A 26122-nucleotide genomic window follows, 5' to 3' on the forward strand; every position below is an offset into this window, starting at 1 on the left:
CGACTGACCTGTTTGGACACCATTCACACCTTTGATTGCTGTGATTATCTCTCTGCAGAGGTGTGATAAATGGCAGTTAGAAAGATTACCTGTAATCATCTGGCATTATTCTCTGACTATATAATCTGTGTTTATAGGCATCTCTCCACTTCACCTGACGAAGGAGCAGCGCTCCGAAAGCTTGTGATTTCAAATAAAACTGTTGGACTATAACCTGGTGTTGTGTGACTTCTTACATGGGTCAAATAGGAAGTAGAGGTTACGAAAGTCAATTTCAGTCTGAGAAGGTGGCTGCGAAAGGGGATTGAATCGGTGGCGAGGGTACAGGATTTGTTGCGAGGGCCAAAGATGATGGCTTTATTCTTCTGTGTTTAATTGGAGGGAATTGCAGCTTATCCAGGACTGAATGTCAGACAAGCACTCTGACTACACGGAGGCAGTGGAGGGGTCAAGAGAGGCAGAGCCGAGTGTCATCAGTGTATATGTGGAACCTGACACTAGCTAATGCTATGCTTTAAGTAACAGTTCTAACTGCAATGAATATCATTGGTAGCATCTTCTCCCTCCCCCCACCTCCCAAGTTGGCAATATTGTTAGAAAAACCCATCACTCCAGCCTTCTAACGTCTATGAGGCTACTCTTGATGCCTCAGCTGTCTTTTCTTCTTTTCCATGCCTAGCGACATGAGGCAACTCCTTTCTCACACTGCTTTACATCCAGAAGATTGCACTCTGAATCATTTCCGGGATGGTGTCTTATGTGGACACGTTGTTAGCCTAACTCGCAACTCCCTACCAGAAGAACCAGCTTGGAAACAATTGTGGTGGCTCCCATCACTCGCGAGTATACCGCTGGATATCACTCGCGAGTATACCGCTGGATATCAACTCGGTATTCAGAGACCAGAACTCTCATCTCTACTCACCGGGACTGTCTGGAGTGGGGCTCGAACTCATAACCTTCCAAGTCAGAGGCAGGAATGCTACCACTGAGCCAAGGCTCACTCCATTGGCGTCTCTATAATTCCTTATTATATTTAAGCTCTCAAATTCATATTCTAGCCAATCGTGTTTTAACTGCTCCAAGCCATTCATTTTTAAAATGCTATGCCAATGAAAAAAATGTCTCGACAACAAAAGAGCTTCAGAGCTTAAAATGCAGCCTGCAGGCATGAGCGGTATAATTAACTAACTTTTTTCCATACATTTTTCTTGTAGAAAATAACCAGTCCCAATCCAAATGGTGGGTGCATGAAAAGTTTGTTCTCAAAATTTAGGTCCAATTCAAATCCATTCACACTAATGAAAGAAAAACAGCCAGTCAGAACCTGCCTGTCGCAACGCTGTTTTCAAGTTTCACAAGTATCTAAAATGGTGCATAACCAGTGAATATTTGTGTATAAAACTTAGTCAAAATGGACAAAACTTAGTCAAAATGGACTGCTGGGGAGTCGGTCATGGTTGCCAATTAAAACAGATTACAAGGTGTTGTACCATCCCCATCCACCTTTTTCACTCCCTGCCACCTCCCTTCCCTTCTTTCCTGTATAAACTTCACTAACTTGCCTTTTATTTTTTTTAAAAGCAACACCCAGGTATGACTATAAGTAAGGAACATAAACTTCATACTTAGCCCATCCTGAGCAAATCTTTATTAATTTGTTCTAAATTGCCCTATTTAACAAGTCCTAAATGAGCTTTTTCTTGTGTGGGTAACTTTATAAAACACTGACTATAAATGGAAGAAACCATTTCTACCAATCTTGCTCATCTGTTTTTTCCCATCTACTTTTTTCATTAAACTTTGACCACAGAGCTAAGTTCCTCTGCTGTTTACATCCATGTATAGAATGATGCGTGTCTGCTTTAACTTTCAAAGTGACAGACTGAGCAAAGATCCTGAGAGTGATAATGAGTGTTCCCTAAAATAAATTTGCATATAGTTCCCCTTTTCTGTTGAACCTATTTTACACTGCCATTTGTGCCTTCTTATTCATTTGATTATTTAGTGAATCATTTAAAGATGGCTTTCTCTTAAATTTATAATCCAGTCACTGCCAGACCTCCAGTGAATATCCTTGGATTTAAAAAATATATATATTTCTTACCATAACTAACCAAGATCACTTTACACGCCTCCTCCTTCAGTTCCCATATGCTTGTAGTCACTAGCATAGCAATGTGCACTTGTGAGGTAATTTGAACAGTTGATTTTGCTCAAAAGGGGAGACACCTTCATTTTGCGTAAATGAAATGCCCAATATAATCTAATTAAAAATAAACTCATCTCCCTTCTGGCAATGAAAAATCTCCAGCTAACAAGTACAGTGATACACAATGAATGTCTTAAGCACTATTACCAAGTTCCCCTCAACAAGATGAATTTCAGATGAGCGTTTTACGTATGTTTCTGCAATTTATCAGCGCCTGTATTTTAAAAATTACTTCAAGTTGTAATGTGTCCTTTCAGTTGCTATACTGTCCCTGGAAGTGTGGGGTCAGTGAATTTACCCTCAGAGTACCTTGTACCTCAGAGCATACCTCAAATTTACAATGAAAAGATATGGATTGAGTTAATAGCTTAAATATTCCATAGAGCTGCTCCCGTTTTTTAGGTGTAAAACGGGCACCGATGCATCCAGTGTGGCGTGTGTGTATTCTGTGCTGGTATTACCCTGCCCACCATATTGGTGAAGGCATATGCAAAAATCTGTTCTTGGGGGCCCCTTCCCGAAATTGAGCTGCCTTGAACACCGCCAGCGCTGGGCCTGCTGCGCTCAGGATAACTAAGTCTATATGTGGCCTACCAACTGGTCCTTAAACAGTCCTTAATTTAAATGAGGCCCGTGGTCCAATTTTGATTGGACCTCAGAACTACCTGTTCCAGCGCAGGTATTGTTCCCTGTGCACAGTTTGCCAGCGCTATCCAATTTCTTCCCCAGTGGCTCCTTATCCATTTTAAAAACTATAGAAATTCTATTCCCAGGAAAGCAGCCATGCTTGATGTAATGTTTAATAGGCATTCAAGAGATTTGCTTGACTTGTATTTGGAGATTAGACACAGAGGGGTATAAATCTGTTGGCACCTGGTTTCAGGTGCGAGGCCGGTGATGAGACCACGATGCGTGCCCAAACTGGGAGGCCCAAGGCCAGTCCAAAATTGGGCCTTGGGCCTCATTTAATATTAATTGGACAAACTGCTGGTGCTTGTTGTGCCTCCATAGGCAGCTTGCCCATTTGAAGAAATGAATATCTGGCTACTGGCCTCGCCAGTAGCCCAAGCGCAAGTCCTGGAAAGAGTGGTGGAGCAGCACGGGTACTGGGGGTGGGGAGGTGCTGCTCAGGATACTGCGGAATCGGGCAAGCACTCCTACTCCTTCTGGCTCTACAATGATTTTTTTTTTTAATTTGCCTTTTGGTGGCAGTTATCCAGCAACCGCTTAAGAATCCTGAGCAGAGCAGGCCTGGCTCCTGCTCCTCTCTCTGATATCGAATTTAGCAGAAAAGGCCTAAAACAGGCGTTGGGCCCCTCACTTACACGTATAATGTGCAATGCCTGTTTCAGGCAGCTGCCATGGAAGCCTAAAAAAAATTTAAAATCACCTGACCAAATATTGGGTTGGACGTCTTTCAGGTGTCCTTTGGGCGTGGTACATTGGCCTTCATCTCGCCTGTTTTACACCTGTAAGAAAAAGGAACAAGTTCAGAACCTAAGGAAGATTTCAATTCTAATTGAAGGCAGATAATTAAGCTGGGAAAGCGCTAGCATGGGCTTTTCTGCTTTGGTCTGCAGAGCAGTGTGATGTATGGGAACCATCTGGTGGTCTTGGGCTTTACTGGATATATAAAGCAATTCTGTGGGGGAATAAAATTGTATCAATCTGGTGTTCCTCCAGAGTATAACTTAAACTACTAGGGCTTGTGGGATTGCATAGCCACTAACTGAACTATACAGGCCACCAGGGTTCCCAGTCTATGTTAACAGCTCAGGTTGATGCATAGACTACGTGTAATGAAACCTGTTTGTCTTGATCCTGTATTCGTTTTGCACTCATGTATATTACCCTCCCCCACTGTGTATAGTTTCACTTCCTCTTTCCCGACTAACCTGGGAGGTTCCAGGTCTTGGCTCCGCCCCTGACTTCTCTTACATAAAGATCCCAGAATCTGTATGACTCATTCCTGTGAACCAGTCGGCATGTTGAGATGTTAGCTCTGGTCTTAGTGATTAAAAGCCAACTTGTTTAAGTCTATAACTTCTAGTTTTGTGGTTATTGAAGGCCCATCAATTTTAATCACTAAAGAATACTAGGATGGATCGACTCCTAAAACCAGAGCGTCTGGACTTGGATCCACATTCTGCTGAAGCATCAAATCAATTTGGACACTGGCTCAAATGCTTCGAACTCTTCGCGGGGGCCTCATCCGCTAGCGAGGTAGATAAACTGAGTCTATTGACTACTCGCGTAAGTCATCGGATTTATTCGTTCATCCGGGACGCCACCTCTTACACGGAGGCCATCACTATCCTGAAGGCCCAATACCAGAGGCCGGTAAACGAAGTGTACGCCAGACATCTGCTGGCTACACGCAGGCAGCGACCAGAGGAATCAATGGACGATTTCTTACAGGGCCTAAAGGACCTGGTCCGGGACTGTAACTGCAAGGCCGTGACGGCCAACGCGTACTCTGACGAATTGGTCCGCGATTCCTTCATCACGGGCCTCAAATCGAATTATATCCGGCAGAGACTGCTGGAGAAGGAGGTCCTGGACTTAAAAAAGGCAGTGGCCACTGCGCGATCGCTGGACGTGGCCCAGAGAAACTCTGACTCTTATTCTTCCGGCCATGCGGCCCTCACCGCCTCGTGCGCGCAGAGGGGGCCGCCATCTTGGAATCAGCCATCTTCCCCATCCAGGTCTCAGACCAGCTCTACGCCGCCGGAGTCCCCACACAGAAGTTCACCCAGGAGTCCTACTACAGCGGCAATGTCTCGAGGCCCGAAATGCTACTTCTGCGGCCAGGCCAAGCACCCCAGACAACGATGCCCAGCGAAGGACGCTACATGCTCCAAATGTAAGAAAAAGGGGCATTTTAGCAAAGTCTGCAGGGGGAATCCGATTTCCAACTCTGCCACCGCCTCGTGCGTGCTGTGCGGGCCGCCATCTTGGGATCCACCATCTTTTCCCGACTCAACGGCCGCCCAGGGCCCAACAGTGGCTTCGATCACGGTGTATCAATCCAGGCCACACCCGTTGACAAAATCCATGATGGACATACAGGTAAACGGGAATTTAACGAAATGTTTAATTGACTGTGGGAGTACCGAGAGTTTTATCCACCCTAGCCTGGTACGGCGGCACTCATTAACGGTAACCCTACACGGAGCAGAATTGCTATGGCTGCTAAGCCCCACACTTCGGACATTTTGGGCTACTGTGTGGTAACACTGACTGTAAAAGGCACGGACTACAAGGATTTTAAACTCCTCGTGATGCCAGAACTCTGTGTTAATGTAATCTTGGGCCTGGACTTCCAGTGCCACCACGAAAGTGTCACGCTAGCATATGGCGGGTCCCAGCCGCCACTCACAGTCTGTGGCCTATCAACCTTAAAAATCAGCCCGCCCTCTTTATTCGCTAATCTCGCTCCGAACTGTAGGCCCATAGCGACCAAAAGTAGACGGTACAGTCTGGAAGACAGACACTTTATCAAGGCGGAAGTGGACAGACTCCTGCGGGAAGGCATTATTGAATGCAGTACCAGCCCGTGGCGTGCCCAAGTAGTCATAGTTAAAAATAGCGAAAAGAAACGGATGGTAATTGACTACAGCCAGACTGTTAATATTTATACCCAGCTGGACGCCTACCCTTTACCCCGCATATCAGAAATGGTCAACCAGATTGCGCAATACCAAGTCTTCTCGACTATCGACCTCAAATCCGCGTATCATCAGCTCCCCATTAGAACGGAGGACCACCCATACACCGCCTTCGAGGCGAACGGACGCCTCTACCATTTTCTCAGAGTGCCCTTCGGGGTAACAAATGGGGTCTCGGTCTTCCAACGTGAGATGGACCGCATGGTTGACGAGAGTAAACTACAAGCTACCTACCCCTATCTGGACAATGTCACTATCTGCGGGCACAACCAGCAAGACCACGATCTAAATCTTGCGAGATTTTTAAAAACTGCCCTAAAGCTGAATCTAACCTACAACAAAGACAAATGTGTCTTCAACACAACCCGTCTCTGTATCCTCGGCTGTGTGGTGGAAGATTGGGTAATTGGACCGGACCCTGACCGATTACGCCCCCTAAAGGAACTGCCCCTGCCACACAATCCCAAAGCTTTAAAAAGGTGCCTGGGATTTTTTTCGTATTATGCCCAATGGGTGCCCAATTACTCTGATAAGGCCCGACCCCTCATTAAATCGACGTCCTTCCCACTATCAGCTGAAGCTCGGGAGGCTTTCACCAGTATTAAACAGGACATTGAAAGGGCTGCAGTGTGCGCAGTGGACGAATGCATTCCCTTTCAAGTCGAAAGCGATGCGTCAGACTTTGCCTTAGCTGCGACCCTCAATCAGGCTGGGAGACCTGTGGCCTTCTTCTCCCGAACCCTTCAGGGACCTGAAATCAGGCACTCTTCTGTCGAGAAGGAGGCACAGGCTATAGTGGAGGCAGTGCGGCACTGGAGACACTACCTAGCCGGCAAACGTTTCACCCTGCTCACCGACCAGCGGTCGGTGGCTTTCATGTTTAATAACAAACAAAGGGGGAAAATCAAGAATGACAAAATACTCAGGTGGAGGATCGAACTATCCACGTTCGACTATGATATTATGTACAGGCCGGGAGCCCTTAATGAACCCCCAGACGCCCTATCGCGGGGAATGTGTGCCAGCATTCATACGGACAAATTACAGGGTCTCCACAACGACCTCTGTCACCCAGGGGTCACCCGACTATACCATTTTATAAAGTCCCGCAATCTGCCCCACTCCATCGAGGAGGTCAGGGCAATGACCAGAGCCTGCCGCATCTGTGCGGAATGCAAGCCTCGCTTCTACAGGCCTGACCGTGCACACCTTATCAAAGCCACACGGCCATTCGAGCGCCTAAGTCTGGACTTCAAGGGACTCCTTCCCTCTGCCGACCGTAACGTATACTTCCTCAATATCATTGATGAATATTCCCGCTTCCCCTTCGCCATTCGCTGCCCAGACATGACCAGTGCCACGGTCATCAAGTGTCTCTGTAATCTATTCTGCATGTTTGGCATGCCGAACTACATACACAGCGATAGGGGGACGTCATTCATGAGTGACGAGCTGCGCCAGTTCTTGCTCTCGAAGGGGATAGCCACTAGCAGAACCACTAGCTACAACCCCCGGGGTAATGGGCAAGTGGAAAGGGAGAATGCTACTGTTTGGAAGGCTGTCACGTTAGCCTTAAAGTCAAAAGGCCTTCCGACCTCCCGCTGGCAGGAAGTCCTCCCAGACGTGCTCCACTCCATAAGGTCTCCGTTATGTACTGCCACTAACGCTACCCCTCACGAAAAGATGTTCGTTTTCCCCCGGAAATCCACCTCGGGCATATCTCTACCCGCGTGGCTGACTTCTCCGGGGACAGTACTATTGCGGAAGCACGTGAGAGGCCATAAAACGGACCCCCTTGTGGAAAAGGTACAGCTCCTCCATGCAAACCCTCAGTACGCCTATATCGAATACTCTGACGGGTGAGCGGACACTGTTTCCATAAAAGACCTCGCTCCCTCGGGGAGCGGAGAGAACAATCGGAGACTACCCGATGAAGACCTACACTACAAAGAGACAGGACGCCCAGAGGTATCAATACCCAACTTTAACCTGGAGGACACTGCAGATAACCTGGAAGACACTGCGGAGGCCCGGACAGCGGAGGAACCAGAATCCACTCCCCTAGAGGCACCCTAACCGGCATTGTGCCAATCACTGAGAACTGCAAAACCTCCTGACAGACTCACTTATACCAACTTTTAAGAAACATCACCCCGATGGACTAAATCTATAGAAGGGGTGAATGTAATGAAACCTGTTTGTCTTGATCCTGTATTCGTTTTGCACTCATGTATATTACCCTCCCCCGCTGTGTATAGTTTCACTTCCTCTTTCCCGACTAACCTGGGAGGTTCCAGGTCTTGGCTCTTGGCTCCGCCCCTGACTTCTCTTACATAAAGATCCCAGGATCTGTATGACTCATTCCTGTGAACCAGTCGGCGTGTTGAGATGTTAGCTCTGATCTTAGTGATTAAAAGCCAACTTGTTTAAGTCTATAACTTCTAGTTTTGTGGTTATTGAAGGCCCATCACTACTATATTTGACTTTTGCTGTCCTGGATTAGGGAAAAGCAAATTTAGCTAGTATTCCCACTGCTAATCACAATGGCCTTTGCTGGAAGTGCATGTGTATGGGAGTTGCACAAGGACAGAATTGGGCTTGGCTTTGAATCTCTATGCGGTCAAATAACCTGACCGAATTCATGGTTAATAATTGTACCTGAATAATGGTCACCTTTGGTGATCTACGAGAGAGTAAAGCCACCATAGAACCACCCCTAATAAAACCACATCGTCAAAAGGGGAGAAAATTGGGGGCAGAGTTAAATCTGAATCCCAGAGTACAGGAAGAAAAACTTAAAACTTTAAATATAGTAATGATGGCGAAATCAATGGAAGTAATTTTAGCATAACTCACCGGGCCGGAAACAGGCAGGTTTGGGTTGGACATGCGTTTTACACCCTGCTCAATTTTACTCTCCATAATGTACCCTCTGTAATTGCAATTGTTTGTGCATATTTTGTGACCTACCTCAGCCATTACCAAACTAGATATTGTCACAACTTAGGCACTTCTATCCGTTACACTAACGATATATTCCGGCAAATTTTTTTTGCAAGGTTTTAGAATTTGGCAATCAAAATCATCAACTTGGTTGGTTTCCATTCCACGCTTTAAATTCAAAAGATAGGCTGACTGGGAAACCTGAATAACCATTCTGAGCAGCCTTTCCTGCCCCGCCCCGCCCCACCCCACTAAACAAAATAAGTTAATTAATTTCGTCCCACATTTATTGTAATTGGACTAGTTTAGTTGATTCTGCAAAAGAGCCGGGTTCAGTATATATCTCCTTGACTTAAAACATTTAATCGCTTGTAATACTTTGGAAAATATTCAAGAAAGACAATTCCTTTTTATGGTGCATGAAAAATATGCACACATCTAAACACATGCATATCTATGTATATATCTGGGTTGCCATACTGAAAGTACACAAACAATTCATTACTTGCAACCTTGATCAGTGTGGGGGCGGATGCAAGTTCCTGTGGTCAGTCAAGAGTGTAAGTTATGTGCTAGATTTCAGCTTCGATGTTTTCCACAGTCGATTAAACCACAACAGCTGATGCTGGGCAAGCAGTTGGAGGAAATAGAAATTTTTGTTTTTAAAAATATAACACAATGCTTTCAGAACAATTGTCTTTATTCTATTTTATCATTGTTGCAAAAAATATAATGTATTTTACATCAATGTGGTTTCTTTCGAGAACTAGTTAAAGAAAGTGTCCAATTTTAAAACAAATGCAATATACTGGTCACTAACGTTAATGTTTAAGGCATGTTTTGAAATATTGACTAATCTAGCAGAAGGGGGTTTTAGTATTTAAAGGAAATTTGAAAGACCTAATGGGAGAAGCAGTCACATAAATCATGTAGCAGATATACAAATTGTGCCATTTTCTCTAACTGTCCAAATTGATCTGACCATTAAGGACATCTTGGGGGTGATTTTGCCAGCCCTGGGGAGGTGGGTATGGTGACGGGACTGCCGGGAAAATGGCAGAATCTGGGGGCAGGTACCCAGCCTGCCTCCGTGCCATCATCCCAGGAGGCGGGTACCTGACCCGCGCAGGGAGCCGCCTCCTCCAGGCGGGATGGGGATTAGTGCCGATTAACTGCCAGTTAACAGGCAGTTTTTTGGATAATCCCTATATTGAGCCCTAAAGTGTGGGCTTGCCAGGGTCAGCGAGGTGAGCCGTTGGTCTGTAGGGGTCGGAGGGGCTGAGATGTCCTGTGTGCAGGTGAGTGATGGGTGCATGTGTGCAGAGGTAAGTCTGAAAGGTGAGTCTTGAGTGTTTTAAAAGCTTCACTTACCTTTGCTTCTTCCTCCAGGCTTCAATCCTTCAGGTCTCGGGAGTCCCTCATCTCACCGGCAGAGAAAGCAGAATGGCCGCTGCCTTCTCAAATGCATCAGCCTTCTGCTTTCTGCTCAGGAGAGATCTCTAAGTAAGCCTGTGTCCCAAGACTCAACTTAGACAGATTGTCAGTGTTTGACAGCTTCACAGAGCTCTCAAACGATGACAATTTATCTGTCAAAAGCTCTTGACAGATGAAACGTCACTCGTTGATGTCACCAGTAACTGGCTTTCCTTTAATTGGCCTGCTAAGACCGCAGGGCGGGCTTAACGAGGTCAATCAAGGGAAAATAGCATGGATTGGCCGAACGCCGATGGAGGCAGGACTAAAACCCGATGAGCAGCAGTCCCGCCTCCATCACGTCCCCATTGGCAAAATCACCCCCCATATAATCACTATACCCAAAATGATTTAGCTGGTCCATAATATGACCAATTACATGAGGTCATTATGAATTTCTATCCATAATTTTAGATACGATGGTTCCAAATCATTTGAGTTGCCAAATTTAAACAAACTGCATTTAAAAAGCTGCAGATTCATTTTATAATTATTCATGCAAAAATATGTATACAAGAGCACTCTGCGTTAGCCAGTGGAATTATTTCTGTGCACTCAGACAGAGTTTGAACAAAACTATTTGCAAATGATTAAACCTGTGATCAAATTATATTCAGGAAAAAGTGGAGTAGTTTAGGCCCAGCAGGCAAGAAATAGCTGTAGCTTTAAATTTTAAGATTGTCTGCCTCTCACTTGAACCTGCTTGCCCCATTTAAGATGAATTGTGGGCTTTGGGGAGAGTATAACTCATAAATAGAAATTTGAATGAAATTACACTGTGCAATACTAGCATATGAATGTTTAACCAGTTTGATTTCAATTCTTGAGTTTACTATTTTAAATGGGTTAACACCTCCATTTAGAATACTGGCCAAAGACATTTCTCTCAATCTTAAGTGTTGGTACAGTGAAGACCCAAGTATGCACCAGATAACGGGGTCTTCGATTTCTTCCAGACAAAACTCTAAACACAGTTATGTATGTAGAACAGAATGTATTTAATAATAACCAGTAGCAATGGTACAAATCAACAACTGCAACTTCTCTTTTTGACCTTCCTTCCTTCCTTACCTCACCTCCCACTTTTCAGAACCTTGACATCGCGTTCACCCATTTCCCCGCCGCCCGCCGTGCTCGTTGACCTACCTCGGCTCCCAGTCCGGCAACACCATGACTTTAAAAATCCTCATCCTTGTTTTCAAATCCCTCCATGGCCTTGCCCCTCCCTCTCTCTCTAACCTCTTCCCATCCTACAACTGTCTGAGATATCTGCCCTCCTCCAATTCTGGCCTCTTGCACATCGCCAATTTTAAGCACTGGAATTCCTTTTCCTCAACCCCTCTGCCTCTATACCACTCTCTCCGCCTTTTAAGGCACTCCATAAAACCTACCTCTTTGACCAGGCTTTTGGTCATCTGTCCTAATATCTCCTTTATGGTTCAGTGTCAAATTTTGTTTGCTAACACACCTGTGAAGTGCTTGGCATGTCTTCCTAAGTTAATGGTGTTCTATAAATACAAGTAGTTGTTATGCTGAGTTTTCCTTGTATTAGACACATCACCTTTCTCCCATTCTCCATGGGTGGGAAGAGCCACAACTCCACATTTTAATAGCCTTGCCCCACTCCCTCCTTCCTGGATTATTATAGTATTGCAGGAATTGACGAATTCCTATAAATAACTGAGATCGACACCAGGGAACAAGTAAACAGGTCTTTACTGATCAGAGACTCCACGAGGACTGCCTGGGCAGCCCCGTGGCTTGCGACGTGACGTCATCACGTTTTCCCACGCTCTTAAAGGGGCCATGCCCCGTACATGCAAACTCTATATACAAAACACAGTAATGCCTAACACAATGGTACAGGTTTAGGCTGGTGTTAGAACATCATTAAAGGGAATTATATACAGTCAGCCAGAGTCATTCAGTGGTTCTGCCACATGCGCTGCCCCCAGAATTCGCTTTAACGGACAAAGTCAAACGGTGAGGGGGTCTGACGAGCCTGTCAGAACGACACCTGTACTCTCGAGGCGGGAGCGGTCTGGCGGGCGGGTGCACTTGGTCTGCGGTGACGACAATGGGTGGCCGACCCCGTCTCGGCGGCTGTGCAGTCTCGACGGGGTGGTCGAGGTCCAAATGTGCTGGCTTTAATTGGTCGACCGAAATGTGGTCCGGTTTGCCGCCGACATCTACCGTGAAGGTTTTGTCCCCTGCCTCCAACACACAGAAGGGACCGGTATATGGGGCCTTGAGCGGATCCCTATGTGCGTCATGGCGAATAAAAACATATTCAGCCTTGTGAAGCCCCGTGGGAACGTGTGACCTCTGCAACCCGTGGTGCGAAGTGGGTACTGGTGCGAAACATCTGGCCGCCTCTTGGTGACTAGCAAGCTGAGCAGAAGCGGACCATGGCTCTCTCGATGTTGGTAGGAAGTCCCCTGGGACTCGCAGTGGTTGACCGTACACCAGCTCCGCTGATGAAGAGTGAAGGTCTTCTTTGGGGGCCGTGCGAAGGCCCAACAGGACCCATGGTAGCTTGTCTGCCCATCCAGCGTCCCGGAGACTGGCCCTCAGGGCGGCTTTCGTTGACCGGTGGAAGCGTTCGCAGAGGCCATTCGCTTGTGGGTGGTAGGCTGTGGTGCGGTGTAATTTGACACCGAGTCCTTGGGCCACTGCATTCCAGAGTTCGGAGGAAAACTGCGGTCCCCTGTCTGATGAAATATCTGCAGGTACTCCGAAACGGGCGATCCAGGAGGAAATGAACGCCCAGGCCACGTCCGCCGAAGTAGTGGATGACGGGGGGACCGCCTCCGGCCATCTGGTGGTGCGGTCCACCATGGTCAGGATGTGTGAAAAACTATGGGAGGGTGGAAGTGGTCCTACCAGGTCGACGTTGACATGGTCAAAACGTCGCTCTGGAACTGTGAAGGTGGCCAACGGAGCTTTGATGTGGCGCTGTACCTTGGCCCTTTGGCAGACCACGCAGGTGTTGGCCCAGTCGCGGACATCCTTATGCATGCCATGCCATACAAACTTCACTGACATCAGTTTCTGAGAGGCCTTCATTCCTGGGTGTGACAACCCATGTATGGCGTCGAACACTTTGCGGCACCAGACAACCGGCACGACAGGGCGAGGATCCTGTACGGAGACGTCTCACAACAGCGTGGTACCTGCCGCATGGAACATGACATCGGCCAGCTGGAGGCCAGTGATGGCCGTTCTGTAAGCTTGGACTTCCGGGTCTGAGGCTTGGTCCGCTGCTATGAGGGCGTAGTCGATGCCCAAATGCACCGTATTGACGATCGCGCGGGAGAGGCAGTCTGCCACCAGGTTGTCCTTACCGGACGCGTGCTGTATATCCGTGGTGAATTCGGATATGTAGGTCAGTTGACACTGCTGTCAGGCTGACCACAGTTCGGCGGCCTTGGCCATTGCAAAGGTTAATGGCTTATGGTCCACAAAGGCGGTGAAAGGACATCCTTCTAGCAGGAACCGAAAATGGCGGATGGCCAGAAAAAGGGCGAGCAACTCCCGGTCGAACGTGCTGTATGCTCTCGTTCTGCCGTAGTTGATGGCTGAAGAATGCCAACGGCTGCCACGTCCTGTTCACCCACTGCTGTTGCACGGCACCGACTGCGTAGTCCGACGCGTCAGTGGTGAGGGCGATGGTGGCTCCTGGCAGCGGGTGTGCCAGCATAGTCGCGTTGGCTAAGGCACGTTTGGTGTCGGCGAACGCTCGGGCCATGTCATCCGTCCAGTCTACCGGGTTCTTGCCAGTCTTGCCCTTGAGGGCTTCATACAGGGGCTGCATGAGCAGTGCCGCCTTAGGCACGAAGCGGTGGTAAAAGTTTACCATGCCTAGGAATTCTTGCAGGGCCTTTATGTTCTGCGGGCGTGGAAAAGATGTCACCGCCTCCACTCTTGAAGGTAAAGGAACCGCTCCCTCGGAGGTGATGCGATGCCCCAGGAAATCGATTTGCTGCAGGCCAAACTGACACTTGGCCGGGTTGATAATCAGGCCGTGTTGGCAGAGGCGTCGAAAAAGGGTGCGTAGGTGACAGGTATGTTCTTAGTAGGACTGGCAATTAGAATATCGTCCAGGTAGACGAAGAGGAATTTGAGGTTCCGCAGCACTGAGTCCATCAGGTGTTGGAAAGCCTGGGCGGCGTTCTTTAACCCAAACAGCATTCGTAGAAACTCGAAGAGGCTGAATGGGTTGATGACTGCGGTCTTCTGGACGCCTTGTGAATGTACAGGGACCTGGTGGTAGCCCCGGATGAGGTCGACTTTTGAAAACACTGTGTTCCTTGCCAAATGGGCAGAGAAATCCTGAATGTGGGGGATCGGGTAGCGATCGGGAGTGGTGGCGTCGATAGTCGCCGCATGACCGCCATCCGCCACCAGGCTTCGGGACGATATGGAGGGGTGAAGACCAGGGACTATTCGACCGGCGCATAATCCCTAATCGTTCCACGGTTGCGAACTCCGCCTTTGCGACCGCCAACTTGCCAGGTTCCAGGCACCGGGCCCGCGCATAGACGGGGGAGCCGTTGGTGGTGATGTGGTGTTCCACACCATGTTTCGTGGCCGAGGAGGAGAACGTGGGTCTTGTCAGGTCGGGGAATTCGCCAGGCGGGCGAACTCATCAGGAGTCGGGAACGCACAGGAGATGGTGCGTGACGTAGTGTTACTGCGGGAACACTGGAGAGAATTAAAAGTTGCTGCGTTGATCAGTCGCCGGTTCCTGGCGTCGACCAGGAGGCTGTTGGCGCACAGGAAATCCGCGCCGAGGGGGTGCTGGGAAACTTTGGCCGTAACAAACTCCCAGTGAAAGCGTTGCCCCCCGAAGCACACCTCAACTCGCCGTCTGCCGTAGGTCCGAATTGCTCCACCATTGGCCGCTTCAAGGGTGGGGCCGTGATTCCCCGTCTGCACATCGAGGACTGACGCAGATAAAATGCTGCACTGCGCTCCGGTGTCGCACAGAAAACGGCGACTGGAGGGAGTGTCTGTGATGAAGAGCAACTTTCCTGCGTTGCCGATCGCCATCGCGGCCACGGGGTGCCCGTTAGACCCATTCCTCGGTGGTCACAGTTTGTTTTTTGTGGGGGGGGGGGAAACTGCAGGGAGGGCGGCAACGCTTCGCCTTTGCGCCAAACTGTGCGTGGTAGAAACACAGCCCAGCAGGCTGATGAGCTGGGGGCGGCACAGTACTGCCGAGTTACAGCGAAAATGTTGTCAGCCTCCGCAGTGAGTGTTGCACAGTCAGCCTCCGCAGTGAGTGTTGCACAGTCCACGATTTCAGATCTGACCAGGGCAGCTTGCACCTGTTCAGGCAGTTGGCTGAGGAAAATTTCTCTGAACAGGAAGCATTCCAGTTCTGAGCCCAGGAGTGTGAGCATTTGGCTCATCAACTCTGAAGGCTTGGAGTCCCCGAGGCCGGGCATCGCGAGTAATCGACGGGCGCGCTCCGATTTTGTGAGCCCGAAAACCTGCAGTAACCGCGCTTTGAGGGTATCATACTTGCGCTCCGTTGGGGGGTTTTCGAGGAGGCTGACGGTCCGAGAGGCGGTAGAGCTGTCGAGTGCAGAGACCACATACAGGTATTTGGTCTGATCCGCATCGATGTTCCGCAGGGCGATCTGGGCCTCGACCTGAATAAACCACGAGGTCGCTTGCTGCTCCCAGAACTGTGGCAGCTTTAGTGAAACAGCGTTTGTTTCTATGCTGTGCTCTTAAAGGGGCCACGCCCCATACATGCAAACTCTATATACAAAACACAGTAATGCCTAACACACTGGTACAGGTTTAGGCTGGTATTAGAACATCATTAAAGGGAATTCTATACAGTCAGCCAGAGTCATTCAGTGGTTCTGCCACAGTATGTAATTATCATTGGTTTACTTTGAGAGATGCTTAAATCAATTCCTGTTATGGCAGCTCCACTTGATATAATGTTCAAGTGTTGGACTCTGAAGCCGAAGCTGTCTGCTTCCCCCACACAGACAACCCCTCCACCCACCCCCCCCCCCCCCCCCCCCCCAACCAAGTGATTTGATTTTTATTCAGTGAATCTGGTTCAGATATCTTGGAGGAGGACTTGGGACAAAAACTGATGAGGGGCCTGCTCAAGTGCTTTCAGAGCACTGCCATGCATTGAAAAAAATTGTGGACATGTTAAAGTAAAGATTTTTTTGATCAGGCAATATACTAGCTACCTCTTTTTCTCCTGCTTCAGCAAGCCCCCTGTCCCCAGACCTCCCAGCAGAGGCCAGTGGGTCATTCTTGGTCAACCAACCAGAAAGCAATGCTTAATAATATGGAAAAGGATTCCTCCCCACAGCTTTCCCCTTTTCCTACAGATATTCTTAAAACTTTTTATTTAAAAAAAAAACTCTGAAACCTGGGTGAAAGTTCAAGGTCAAACTAGAGTTTTCTCTAGTAGGAAAATACTTGCGAAGTGGCGGAATAGAACACTTCATAATAGTGGAACATTCCATTTTGGCGGTGCAGTAGAAGGAAGTTGGAGAAAACCAGAAGAATTATAGTAGTACCTATCTGTTGGTTGATCAGAGTGATAGTGATGTGGACCATGGAAAAGCCCATATCACAACCTGTCTCACGTGGTCCCAGTCCAAGGAGGTAATGGTAGGGGGATTATGGGGATGTATTAGTAAAACTGGTGTAAATACACAAACCCTGAAAATTCTGTGCTTTCATTTTCAGCCTAGTAAAAGATGTAATGGCACGCAAGTGATTAAACCCTTCTTTGTCTCTTACAGGGAGTTTATTAGATTTCTTGAAGAGTGATGAAGGGAACAGATTGATATTACCCAAGCTGATTGATTTTTCAGCCCAAGTAAGTGATCACAGTTGTTTTACAAAACTTTGCAGAAAGAAAACCAAATACAACATAATTAAACATTTGAAAATGTATATTTAAGCTTTTTTTCTTTAAAAAAAAAGAGGAAGCTGGCATACCCCTTCGTGTGTTGTGGGACATTTTATCATTGAAAGAGCAACAATAATCTATACAATTCGGTGTCAAGTTACATTGTGCATATTTGCTCTAGGGCCCTTTTTGACGTAAGGTTGCTAAAAGATTTAAAGTATTGTTTGAACTGAAAAACACTAAAGCTTGCCTGTGAAGTACTGATGATACCAATCCTTCAACAACCAACTGTGTGTGGCTCAAAAATTATTTTACCTACATCTGCAGCTAGACCATATCTTTACCTACTGTGGGTGTACAAGTTTGACACTCAAAGTGCAGAAAGGTACCGATTTAAAAGGTACTTTTGAGCATGATACCAAGGATGCTATGGGTGATTTTTTTTTTCATATGGATTAATGACCCAAAAATTGTGAAGCGGGCAATCCCCAATTTTTCAATCTGTGCTCCTGTTAAGAGATTTTTATTTGATTTAAATGTTCTATCTACTGCTCAAATCAGTAAGATTCTTGCACATTGAGGTCAGCGTTCATAGTTTATTAAGAATACAGTACATGCAAATGTATTTAACATGCACTTAACAACTGCACCAGATCATGGATAGGTTGGGACTCAAACATGTTACAGTTCTAAGCTCAGTATTTTAGTCCTTTACGAATCCAAAACATCTATACAAACTGCGACTATTTTTACATTTCTCTCGCCCCTCTGTGTGACAATCCACGTTTCTGTATTACATGATTATACCACAGTTTAAAATACAACTCCATAGAAGGAGAATTTAATTGAATTTCTCCCTCATCAATGACTTTAGTTAATAACCTAGTTTCCTTACTTAACAAGCTCTTTTTACATTGGGCTAACGAGAGGTATAACTCCCTTACTTTGTTATCTTATCAATAGTTTTGCTCTTACTTAAATTTACTATTCCACCAAGTGAAAACTTTAATTATAAATCTGTCTTTGATTCTGTACCATTCAGTACTAGTCCATCTCTTGATTCTGGAGGGATAGAAAATAGAGATAGGGATGAACAAAACTAGCCATGATGGTAGAGTTAGGATGTGACTGAAAACTTGGTTCAAAATATGACTTTAAGGAGGCTTTTAATGATAAAGAAATGGAAGGGCAGAGGAGTTTGGTGAGGTAATTTCAAAGAAGGGCTGAAGACTATGTGGGGGAAAATGGAGTGAGGAGCAATGCACAAAAGACTAGAGTCTGAAGACTCAAGAATGCAGGAGAGAATGTAAAGCAGATAGAACTCAGAGATGAGGGTGGGAGGAGACCATTTGAAAAGAAGGTCTCCGATTTCAATTCAATCAATTTGGACCAAGAGAGACAATGCAGGTCAGTAAGGACAAGAGTGATGAGCAATTGGGACTGAATGCAGGACGGTTTTAAACAAGTTGGAGTTTATAAAGAGTGGAAGATTGATGACTGTTGAGAACATTAGAGAAATCAAGTCTAGAAGTGACAAAGCGTGGATAAGGGTTTCATTGGCAGCGGGGTGAGGTAGGGAGCTTAGATAAAAGTCAGCTGTCTTCGTGATGGGTTGGATGTGGAGTTCGAAGCTCAACTCCGGATTGAACAGGACACCAAGGTAGCAGAATGCAGGCAGTGGCCATTGATGTACCAATGTGCTCTGATAAAAGATCACACCCACAAATCTCACATTTGCTCTCAGTTGGACTGTTCAGGGAGATGGTTTCAGCCCTTTGTTATATTTTCTCTAGTTTCCAGCTCATAAAACTACCCCTAATTTAAACTGGGTGAGCTAGCAGAACAGACAGCTGATGTATTTTCAAATTCTGCCAGACACAAGGTCAAGTTTTAAATACTAAACAGTCAGATGTAGGAGATGCTTGGAGCTAAGTGATTTTTACAAGGAAAGGAGTTTCTTATATGTGGTTAATAGCTAAGTGCAGCAGCTGCTATTTAGTTTGAACAGAGAGATGTGAGGGCTACTTGGGCTATTTTTAATCCACGCATGTAGTTGGCTGCATACTTAGATGAAACGCCTAAACTGGAGATAACCAAAGCAGCCGTGTCACCCCATAGAAGAAATTAACAGAAAAGGAAACGTGTCTTTGGTTTTCTGTTGTCATCTGAGGTTTCCTGAAGAAAGCTTAACATTTCTCAGCCTCTGCCAATTCTCTGTGCTGAATTGCTCGGTCCATTAATGCTACAGTCGATACAGCAACTTCATCCTTCAGAAAACATTTGTTTGTATATCGTGTTGAGCTGTTCCTCTGTGCAATTCATGTTAGCCTGGCTAACCTTGTCAAGTTGATTGCTGGAGGACTGATGTACTTGTACCAGTCAGGACACTTCCATTTCAGTTGAGCAAGTTGTTTGGTAGTATATACAACACACAGTGGATATCCTGGCAACGCACTGTACAGTGTAGATTCACCAGACTGATACCTGGGATGGCAGGAATGACGTATGAGGAGAGATTGGGTCGATTGGGCTTATACTCGCTGGAGTTTAGAAGAATGAGAGGGGATCTCATTGAAACTTATAAAATTCTAACAGGACTAGACAGACTAGATGCAGGAAGGATGTTCCCAATGGCGGGGGGAGTCCAGAACCAGGGGTCGCAGACTAAGGATAACTGGTAGGCCATTTAGGACAGAGATGAGGAGGAATTTCTTCACCCAGAGAGTGGTGAACCTGTGGAATTCTCTACCGCAGAAGGCAGTTGAGGCCAATTTATTGATTATATTCAAGAAGGAGTTGGATATATTTCTTAAGGCTAAAGGGATCAAAGGATATGGGGAGAAGGCAGGGACAAGATACTGAGTTTGGATGATCAGCCATGATCTCATTGAATGGCGGAGCAGGCTCGAGGGGCCGAATGGCCTGCTCCTGCTCCTACCTTCTATGTTTAAAATAAATCCCCATAACAACTTCATTTTGTCATGTGATGCTGTCTCGCAATGTTTCTTTTCATCAGAAAACTTTTGAGATACAATTTCTTAGTTAACCTGCACTAAATTAGTGAACAATAAATAATCAAAGACATTTTAGAAACAATTTTTTTTTAAACCAACCTCTGCTGGAGGTGTGAAGCATTGCTGGGTGGGAGTATTTGGCTGAATCAGTGTGCAGCCAAGTGTAGCCAATTCACAGTGGGTCCTGGGCCCTATTTTGTGAAGAAAAAGAAAATAAGCCTACTGGAGAATGCAGTGTAAGGTTACTTTAAATGGTACAATTATGATAATAGGGTCTCGAGCTGAGTATTGCATCTGGCTCTGAGCTCACACGAAAAATGGGCACATGTTTCCTCCACTGGTCTGGACTGCTGAATAAAGTACAATTCTTAAACCTAAATTACTACTGCAACAGTTAATTGTGAAATTCTCTTTTTTTTTCCCCGCCACCCACCCCCCCCCCCACCCCCCCCCCTTCCTAGTTACCATTCATGCTGGTTGTATTTTACTCTGTGCATCAACAACAACAACTTGTATTTATATAACGCCTTTAACATAGTAAAACCTCCCAAGGCGCTTCACAGGAGTGTTAAGACAAAAAAACTGACACCGAGCCACAAAAGTTAGGGCAGGTGACCAAAAGCTTGGTCAAAGAGGTAGGTTTTAAGGAGTGTCCTAAATGAGGAAAGAGAGGCGGAGAGGTTTAGGGAAGGAGTTTCAGAGCTTAGGGCTTAGGCAGCTGAAGGCACGGCCACCGATGGTTGAGTAATTATAATCGGGGATGCCCAAGAGGGCAGAATTTGAGGAGCGCATATATCTCCAGGGCGGGGGGTTGTGGGGCTGAAGGAGATTACAGAGATGGGGAGGGGCAAGGCCATGGAGGGATTTGAAAACAAGGATGAGAATTTTAAAATCAAGGTGTTGCTTAACTGGGAGCCAATGTAGGTCAGCGAGCACAGGGGTGATGGGTGCACGGGACTTGGTGCGAGTTAGGACACGGGCAGCTGAGTTTTGGATGACCTCAAGTTTACGTAGGGTGGAATGTAGGAGGCTAGTTGGAATAATCAAGTCTAGAGGTAACAAAGGCATGAATTAGGGTTTCAGCAGCGGATGAGCTGAGGCAAGGGCGGAGACTGGCAATGTTATGGAGGTGGAATTAGGCGGACTTAGTTACGCCATGAATATGTGGTCGGAAGCTCATTTATGGGTCAAATATGACACCAAGGTTGCAAACAGTCTGGTTCAGCCTCAGACAGATGCTAGGGAGAGGGATGGATTTGGTGGCTAGGGAACAGAGTTTGTGGCTGGGCCCAAAGACAATGGCTTCGGTCTTCCCAATATTTAATTGGCGCAAGTTTCGTCTCATCCAGTACTGTATGTCGGACAAGCTGTCTGACAATTTAGAAACTGTGGAGGGGTCGAACGAAGTGGTGCTGAGGTAGAGCTGAGTGTTGACAGCATACAGGTGGAAATTGATGCTGTGTTTTCGGATGATGTTGCCAAGGGGCAGCATGTAGATAAGTAATGGGAGGGGGCCAATGATTGAACCTTGGGGGACTCCAGAGGTAATGATGCGGGAGTGGGAAGAGTAGCCATTGCAGGTAATTTTGTGGCTACGATTAGATAGATAAGAATGGAACCAGGCGAGTACAGACCCACCCAGCTGGACTCTGCATCAATTGTGTTACTGTGTGGTTTGCAGCTTTTGCATTGCTTTGACTATCTCTGCCTCTCTCTCTCTCTCTCTCTCTCTGCCTCTCTCTCTCTCTCTCTCTCTCGCTCCCTGGGCATGATTGGAATTTCAGCCTATATGTGTGAAGGACCATGGACTGTGGTGTATGTCAACAGCACATAGGCTGAGAAGTTAGGAAGTAATGGTTAGGTGTTTTCCAGTTTGGTGCTTTAAAAGTGTTGTGGGTTTTTGATGAGCTGCAGCTTGCGATTTTTTTAATATACTTACACAGCACCTGCATTTTTATTTCAAAATACACTCATTAGATCGAGCAAAGTTACTAAACAGAACATGGTTGTTCTGTCAGAAATGCATCACCATATATGGTGTTTCTTGAATTTTATAGCAATTAGAATATATTATTCTTCACCACTCCATATGCCAGATTTAATTTATTGCCAATCCTATCTCCTATATGCTTCAGTATAAAATCTACTAAAGCTAAAATAAGGGTGCATTGTGACAGTTATTGTGCCTTTGGGTGTTTTAATGATACTTATGGTAAGCCTGCTGATGCTGTACCAGTTCAGATATTACCCATTATTCCATATTTTTTTTCAAGAAACTAAACGTTACAAAGATTATAAGTTAAAACAAGCAAACATTTGATGACCAATAGTCTAGGTATAAACCATTTTCAATTTTTTTTTTCCAAAAACTGCTAGGATAAATCATGTAGCAAAATACTGCGGATGCTAGAAATCTGAAATAACAGAAAATGCTGAAAACACTCAGCAGGCCACTGACGAAGGGTCACAGACCTGAAACGTTAACTCTGTTTTTCTCTCACGGGTGCTGCCTGGCCTGCTGAGTGTTTCCAGCATTTTCTGTTGTTATTTAGGATAAATCATGCACTGGTTTTCACTCATACAGGGTGTATGTTCTCAACATGACATTTAAAGGAGGGTGCATTGATGGTTTAATTGTGTATATTTAATACATTTCAGGTCTAAAGCAGATATGGTATGTGGGTAGCATAGCCAGACGGGTTAACCCAATCCCTTTGGGGTGTATTTGGTTTGGGTCAATTTTTCCACACAGCGGGACACCAGTGGTGTTGTGGGTTACCCATTTTAAATTCAAAATGAAGTTCAGTAGCTAACTCATAAGCAAAGTTTTCTGGCACGTCCTCCTGTTGCATTATGGACAAATCAAGCTTGTATATTTTTTGTCTTGATTTTTAAAATTCTCATCCTTGTTTTCCTCGCCCCTCCCTATCTCTCTCTCATCTCCTTCAGCCCCACAACCACCGCCCCCCACCCCCTTCCCCAAGATATCTGCACGCCACAAATTCCTGATTATAATCACTCAACCATTGGTGGCCGTGCCTTCATCTGCCTCGGCCCTAAGCTCTGGAAATCCCTCCCTAAACCTCTCCACCTCTATCTCTATCTCTCTTTCCTCCTATAAGACCCTCCTTAAAACCTACTTCTTTGACCCTCATCTGCCCTAATTTCTTATGTGGTTCGGTGTCGATTTTTTGTCTTGTAACACTCCTGTGAAGCGCCTTGGACGTTTTACTATGTTAAAGGTGCTAGATAAATACAAGTTGTTGTCTGCCAGGGACCATTTCACCCACAATGCCTTTGTTCACTTTCATCATTCCCACTTCTACATAAGAAATAGGATCAGGAGTAGGCCATGTGGCCCTTCGAGCCTGCTCCGCCATTCAATAAGATCATGGCTGATGATCTTCTACCTCATCTCTACTTTCCTGCACTATCCCCATACCGCTTGATGACCTTAATATTCAAAAATCTATCGATCTTTCTTGAATATACTCGACTGAGCCTCCACAGCCCTCTGGGTTAGAGAATTCCAAAGATTCACCACCTGCTGAGTGAAGAAATTTCTCCTCCTCTCAGTCCTAAAATGGCCAACCCCTCATTCTGAGACTGTGACCCCTGGTTCTGGACTCCCCAACCGGGGGAAACATCCTCCCTGCATCTACCCTGTCAAGCCCTGTAAGAATTTTGTATGTTTCAATGAGATCACACCTCATTCTTCTAAACTCCAGAGAATATATGCCTAGCCTACTCAATCTCTCCTCGTAGGATAATCTCCTCCACCCCGCCCCCCCCCCACCACCCCCCCCAATCATCCCAGGAACCAGTCTGGTTAACTTTTGTTGCACTCCCTCTGTGGCAAGTATATTCTTCCTTGGGTAAAGAGACTAAAACTATACACACTACTCCAGGTGTGGTCTCACCGGGGCCCTATATAATTGCAGTAGGACATCTTTACTCTTATACTCACATCCTCTTGTAATAAAGGCCAACATACCATTTGAAACATAGAAGATAGGAGCAGGAGTGGGTCATTCGGCCCCTCGAGCCTGCTCCGCCATTCAATGCGATCATGGCTGATCATCCAAATTCAATACCCTGTCCCTGCCTTCTCCCCATATCCTTTGATCCCTTTAGCCTTAAGAAATATATCCAACTCCTTCTTGAATATATTTAATGAATTTGCTTTCCTAATTGCTTGCTGTACCTGCATGTAACTTCCGGTGATTCGTGTACAAGGACACCCAGGTCCCTCTGAACACCAACATTTCCCAATCTCTCACCATTTAAAAAAAAAAATACTCTGCTTTTCTATTTTTCCTACCAAAGTGGATAACTTCACATTTCTCCACATTATATTCCATTTGCCATGTTCTTGCCCACTCACTTGTCTATATCTACTGTCTGTCTACTCTTCCCTGGTAGTTTCCCTTGCGATCACAGTAGATGCAACCCCTATCCCTTCATCACTCGATCACTTCTGATTACTATTTTGGAAAGTACGATTGGGTTGTGCTATGATGGCCCAGTAGTTGGATAGCCTCTTGACGCTGCCTCTCAAGCCTCATGTAAGGTTGAAGTACCAGATGTTGCCTGATATCTGTGAAATATTTATCCCAGCAACTAAGTGCAGTGGCAAAGCAGAGAGAGGAGTGAACCAAATATTATGGGCCAGGCTACCCACTTGTGACTGCTCAAAAGCAACACTGGGGAGCTGCGTGACAGAAAAGAGGAAAGTGCTTTTAAATAGGATGTTCGGTATCAAAGAAAGAAGTAAACTCTGTACCTAAGATTCCTTTACACTTTTAGGGTAGAATCGCTCTAAGTTGATATTGTAAATGCTTTCAAAAAGAACATATTTGTGATTTTACAGTTATAGGGCTAAAAATTGAGTAGCGCCCCGGGGCGCTAACCCGGAAAAATTAGCGTCCCCACGCTGGAAATTGAGTGGTTGCGCCCCAAGAGGGAAGCGGGGCGCTACTGGAAGCGCCCCGCATCCCTCTTGGGGTGCTGTGAGTCAGTATTGCAGCGTTATGTGCCGCAGCGCCACACGCTGCGGCACGTCACGTCGCGGTATTGCAGGCCTTCCTCCCCTTCTTAAAGGGGAGGGGCCTTATGCAACGTGACCCGGGGCCCCCCGGGGATTGGGAGTGCAGGCAAAAGAGCCTGGCACTCGAGAGAAGTGCCGGGCTCTTGGAGCGCAGCCAGCACTCCGTTGTGGGGGGGGTGGGGGGGTGCGTTTCAGGAGGTCTGGGATGGGAGTGTTGGCAGGCGGCCAGCAACAAAAATGGCCGCCCCGCACCTCTCCTTTAAATTGTGCCTCCCCAGCCACATATATGCCCCCCTGACCCCGTCGGACATAGCGTCTGGCGTTAAGTCAGGGGGCGCTCCCGAAGATCGTGGCCGGGGCATGAGCTGGGTGCTGCACGCACCAATGACCTCATCGCCAGCAGCGCAGGGCGCTACCGGTTAGCGCCACCACTAACCTCCCGCTGAATTTTGCGGGAGGCGTGGGCAGTGCCGCGCCCGGGCGCTAGTTGGTTTGTGTCCCATTAGCGCCCTCCTAAGGCGCTAACGGGAGGTGCAACCAACTGAATTTTTCCCCCATATTCTCCTACCCCCAGTGACTTTCTCACAATCAGCCAGATAATGTAGGGTTTGTTTTTGTTTATTGTTTTGAAAGATTTTTCATGCTTTATATGCCATTGAGCTGGCAGCGTTGTCATCTAGTAGTTGCCATCTTTCTCATTGCCATTATCTGGGCAGGGCGGGAACACGAGCACATTCCAGTAAAGTTTAGTTTGAGTCAACAGAAAACCATTTTCTACTGTTTTAAAGCTCTGCTATTTTTAAAAATTGTCTAAAAGGGAAGTTCAAATCTGCTTAGCTATATCTATAGGAGGATGTTGAATTGCAGAAA

At 46.4% G+C, this 26122-nt stretch overlaps 1 protein-coding gene across 6 annotated transcripts in view; it reads left to right on the top strand.

The window, feature by feature from the left end:
* LOC147108747 (tyrosine-protein kinase HCK-like) overlaps positions 1-26122 on the top strand; it is a 103195-nt gene that overhangs the window by 64559 nt on the left and 12514 nt on the right. For all 6 annotated transcript variants that reach the window (XM_086005510.1, XM_086005513.1, XM_086005509.1 and 3 more), the window contains one exon: positions 17082-17158. In XM_086005510.1, coding sequence (XP_085861636.1) covers positions 17082-17158 — 77 coding nt within the window. The remainder of the gene's footprint in view (positions 1-17081; positions 17159-26122) is intronic.

Source organism: Somniosus microcephalus, chromosome 13, assembly GCF_052327205.1.
Source record: "Somniosus microcephalus isolate GS21.2 chromosome 13, FLI_Smic_1.0, whole genome shotgun sequence".
NCBI classification, from domain to species: Eukaryota; Metazoa; Chordata; class Chondrichthyes; order Squaliformes; family Somniosidae; genus Somniosus; species Somniosus microcephalus.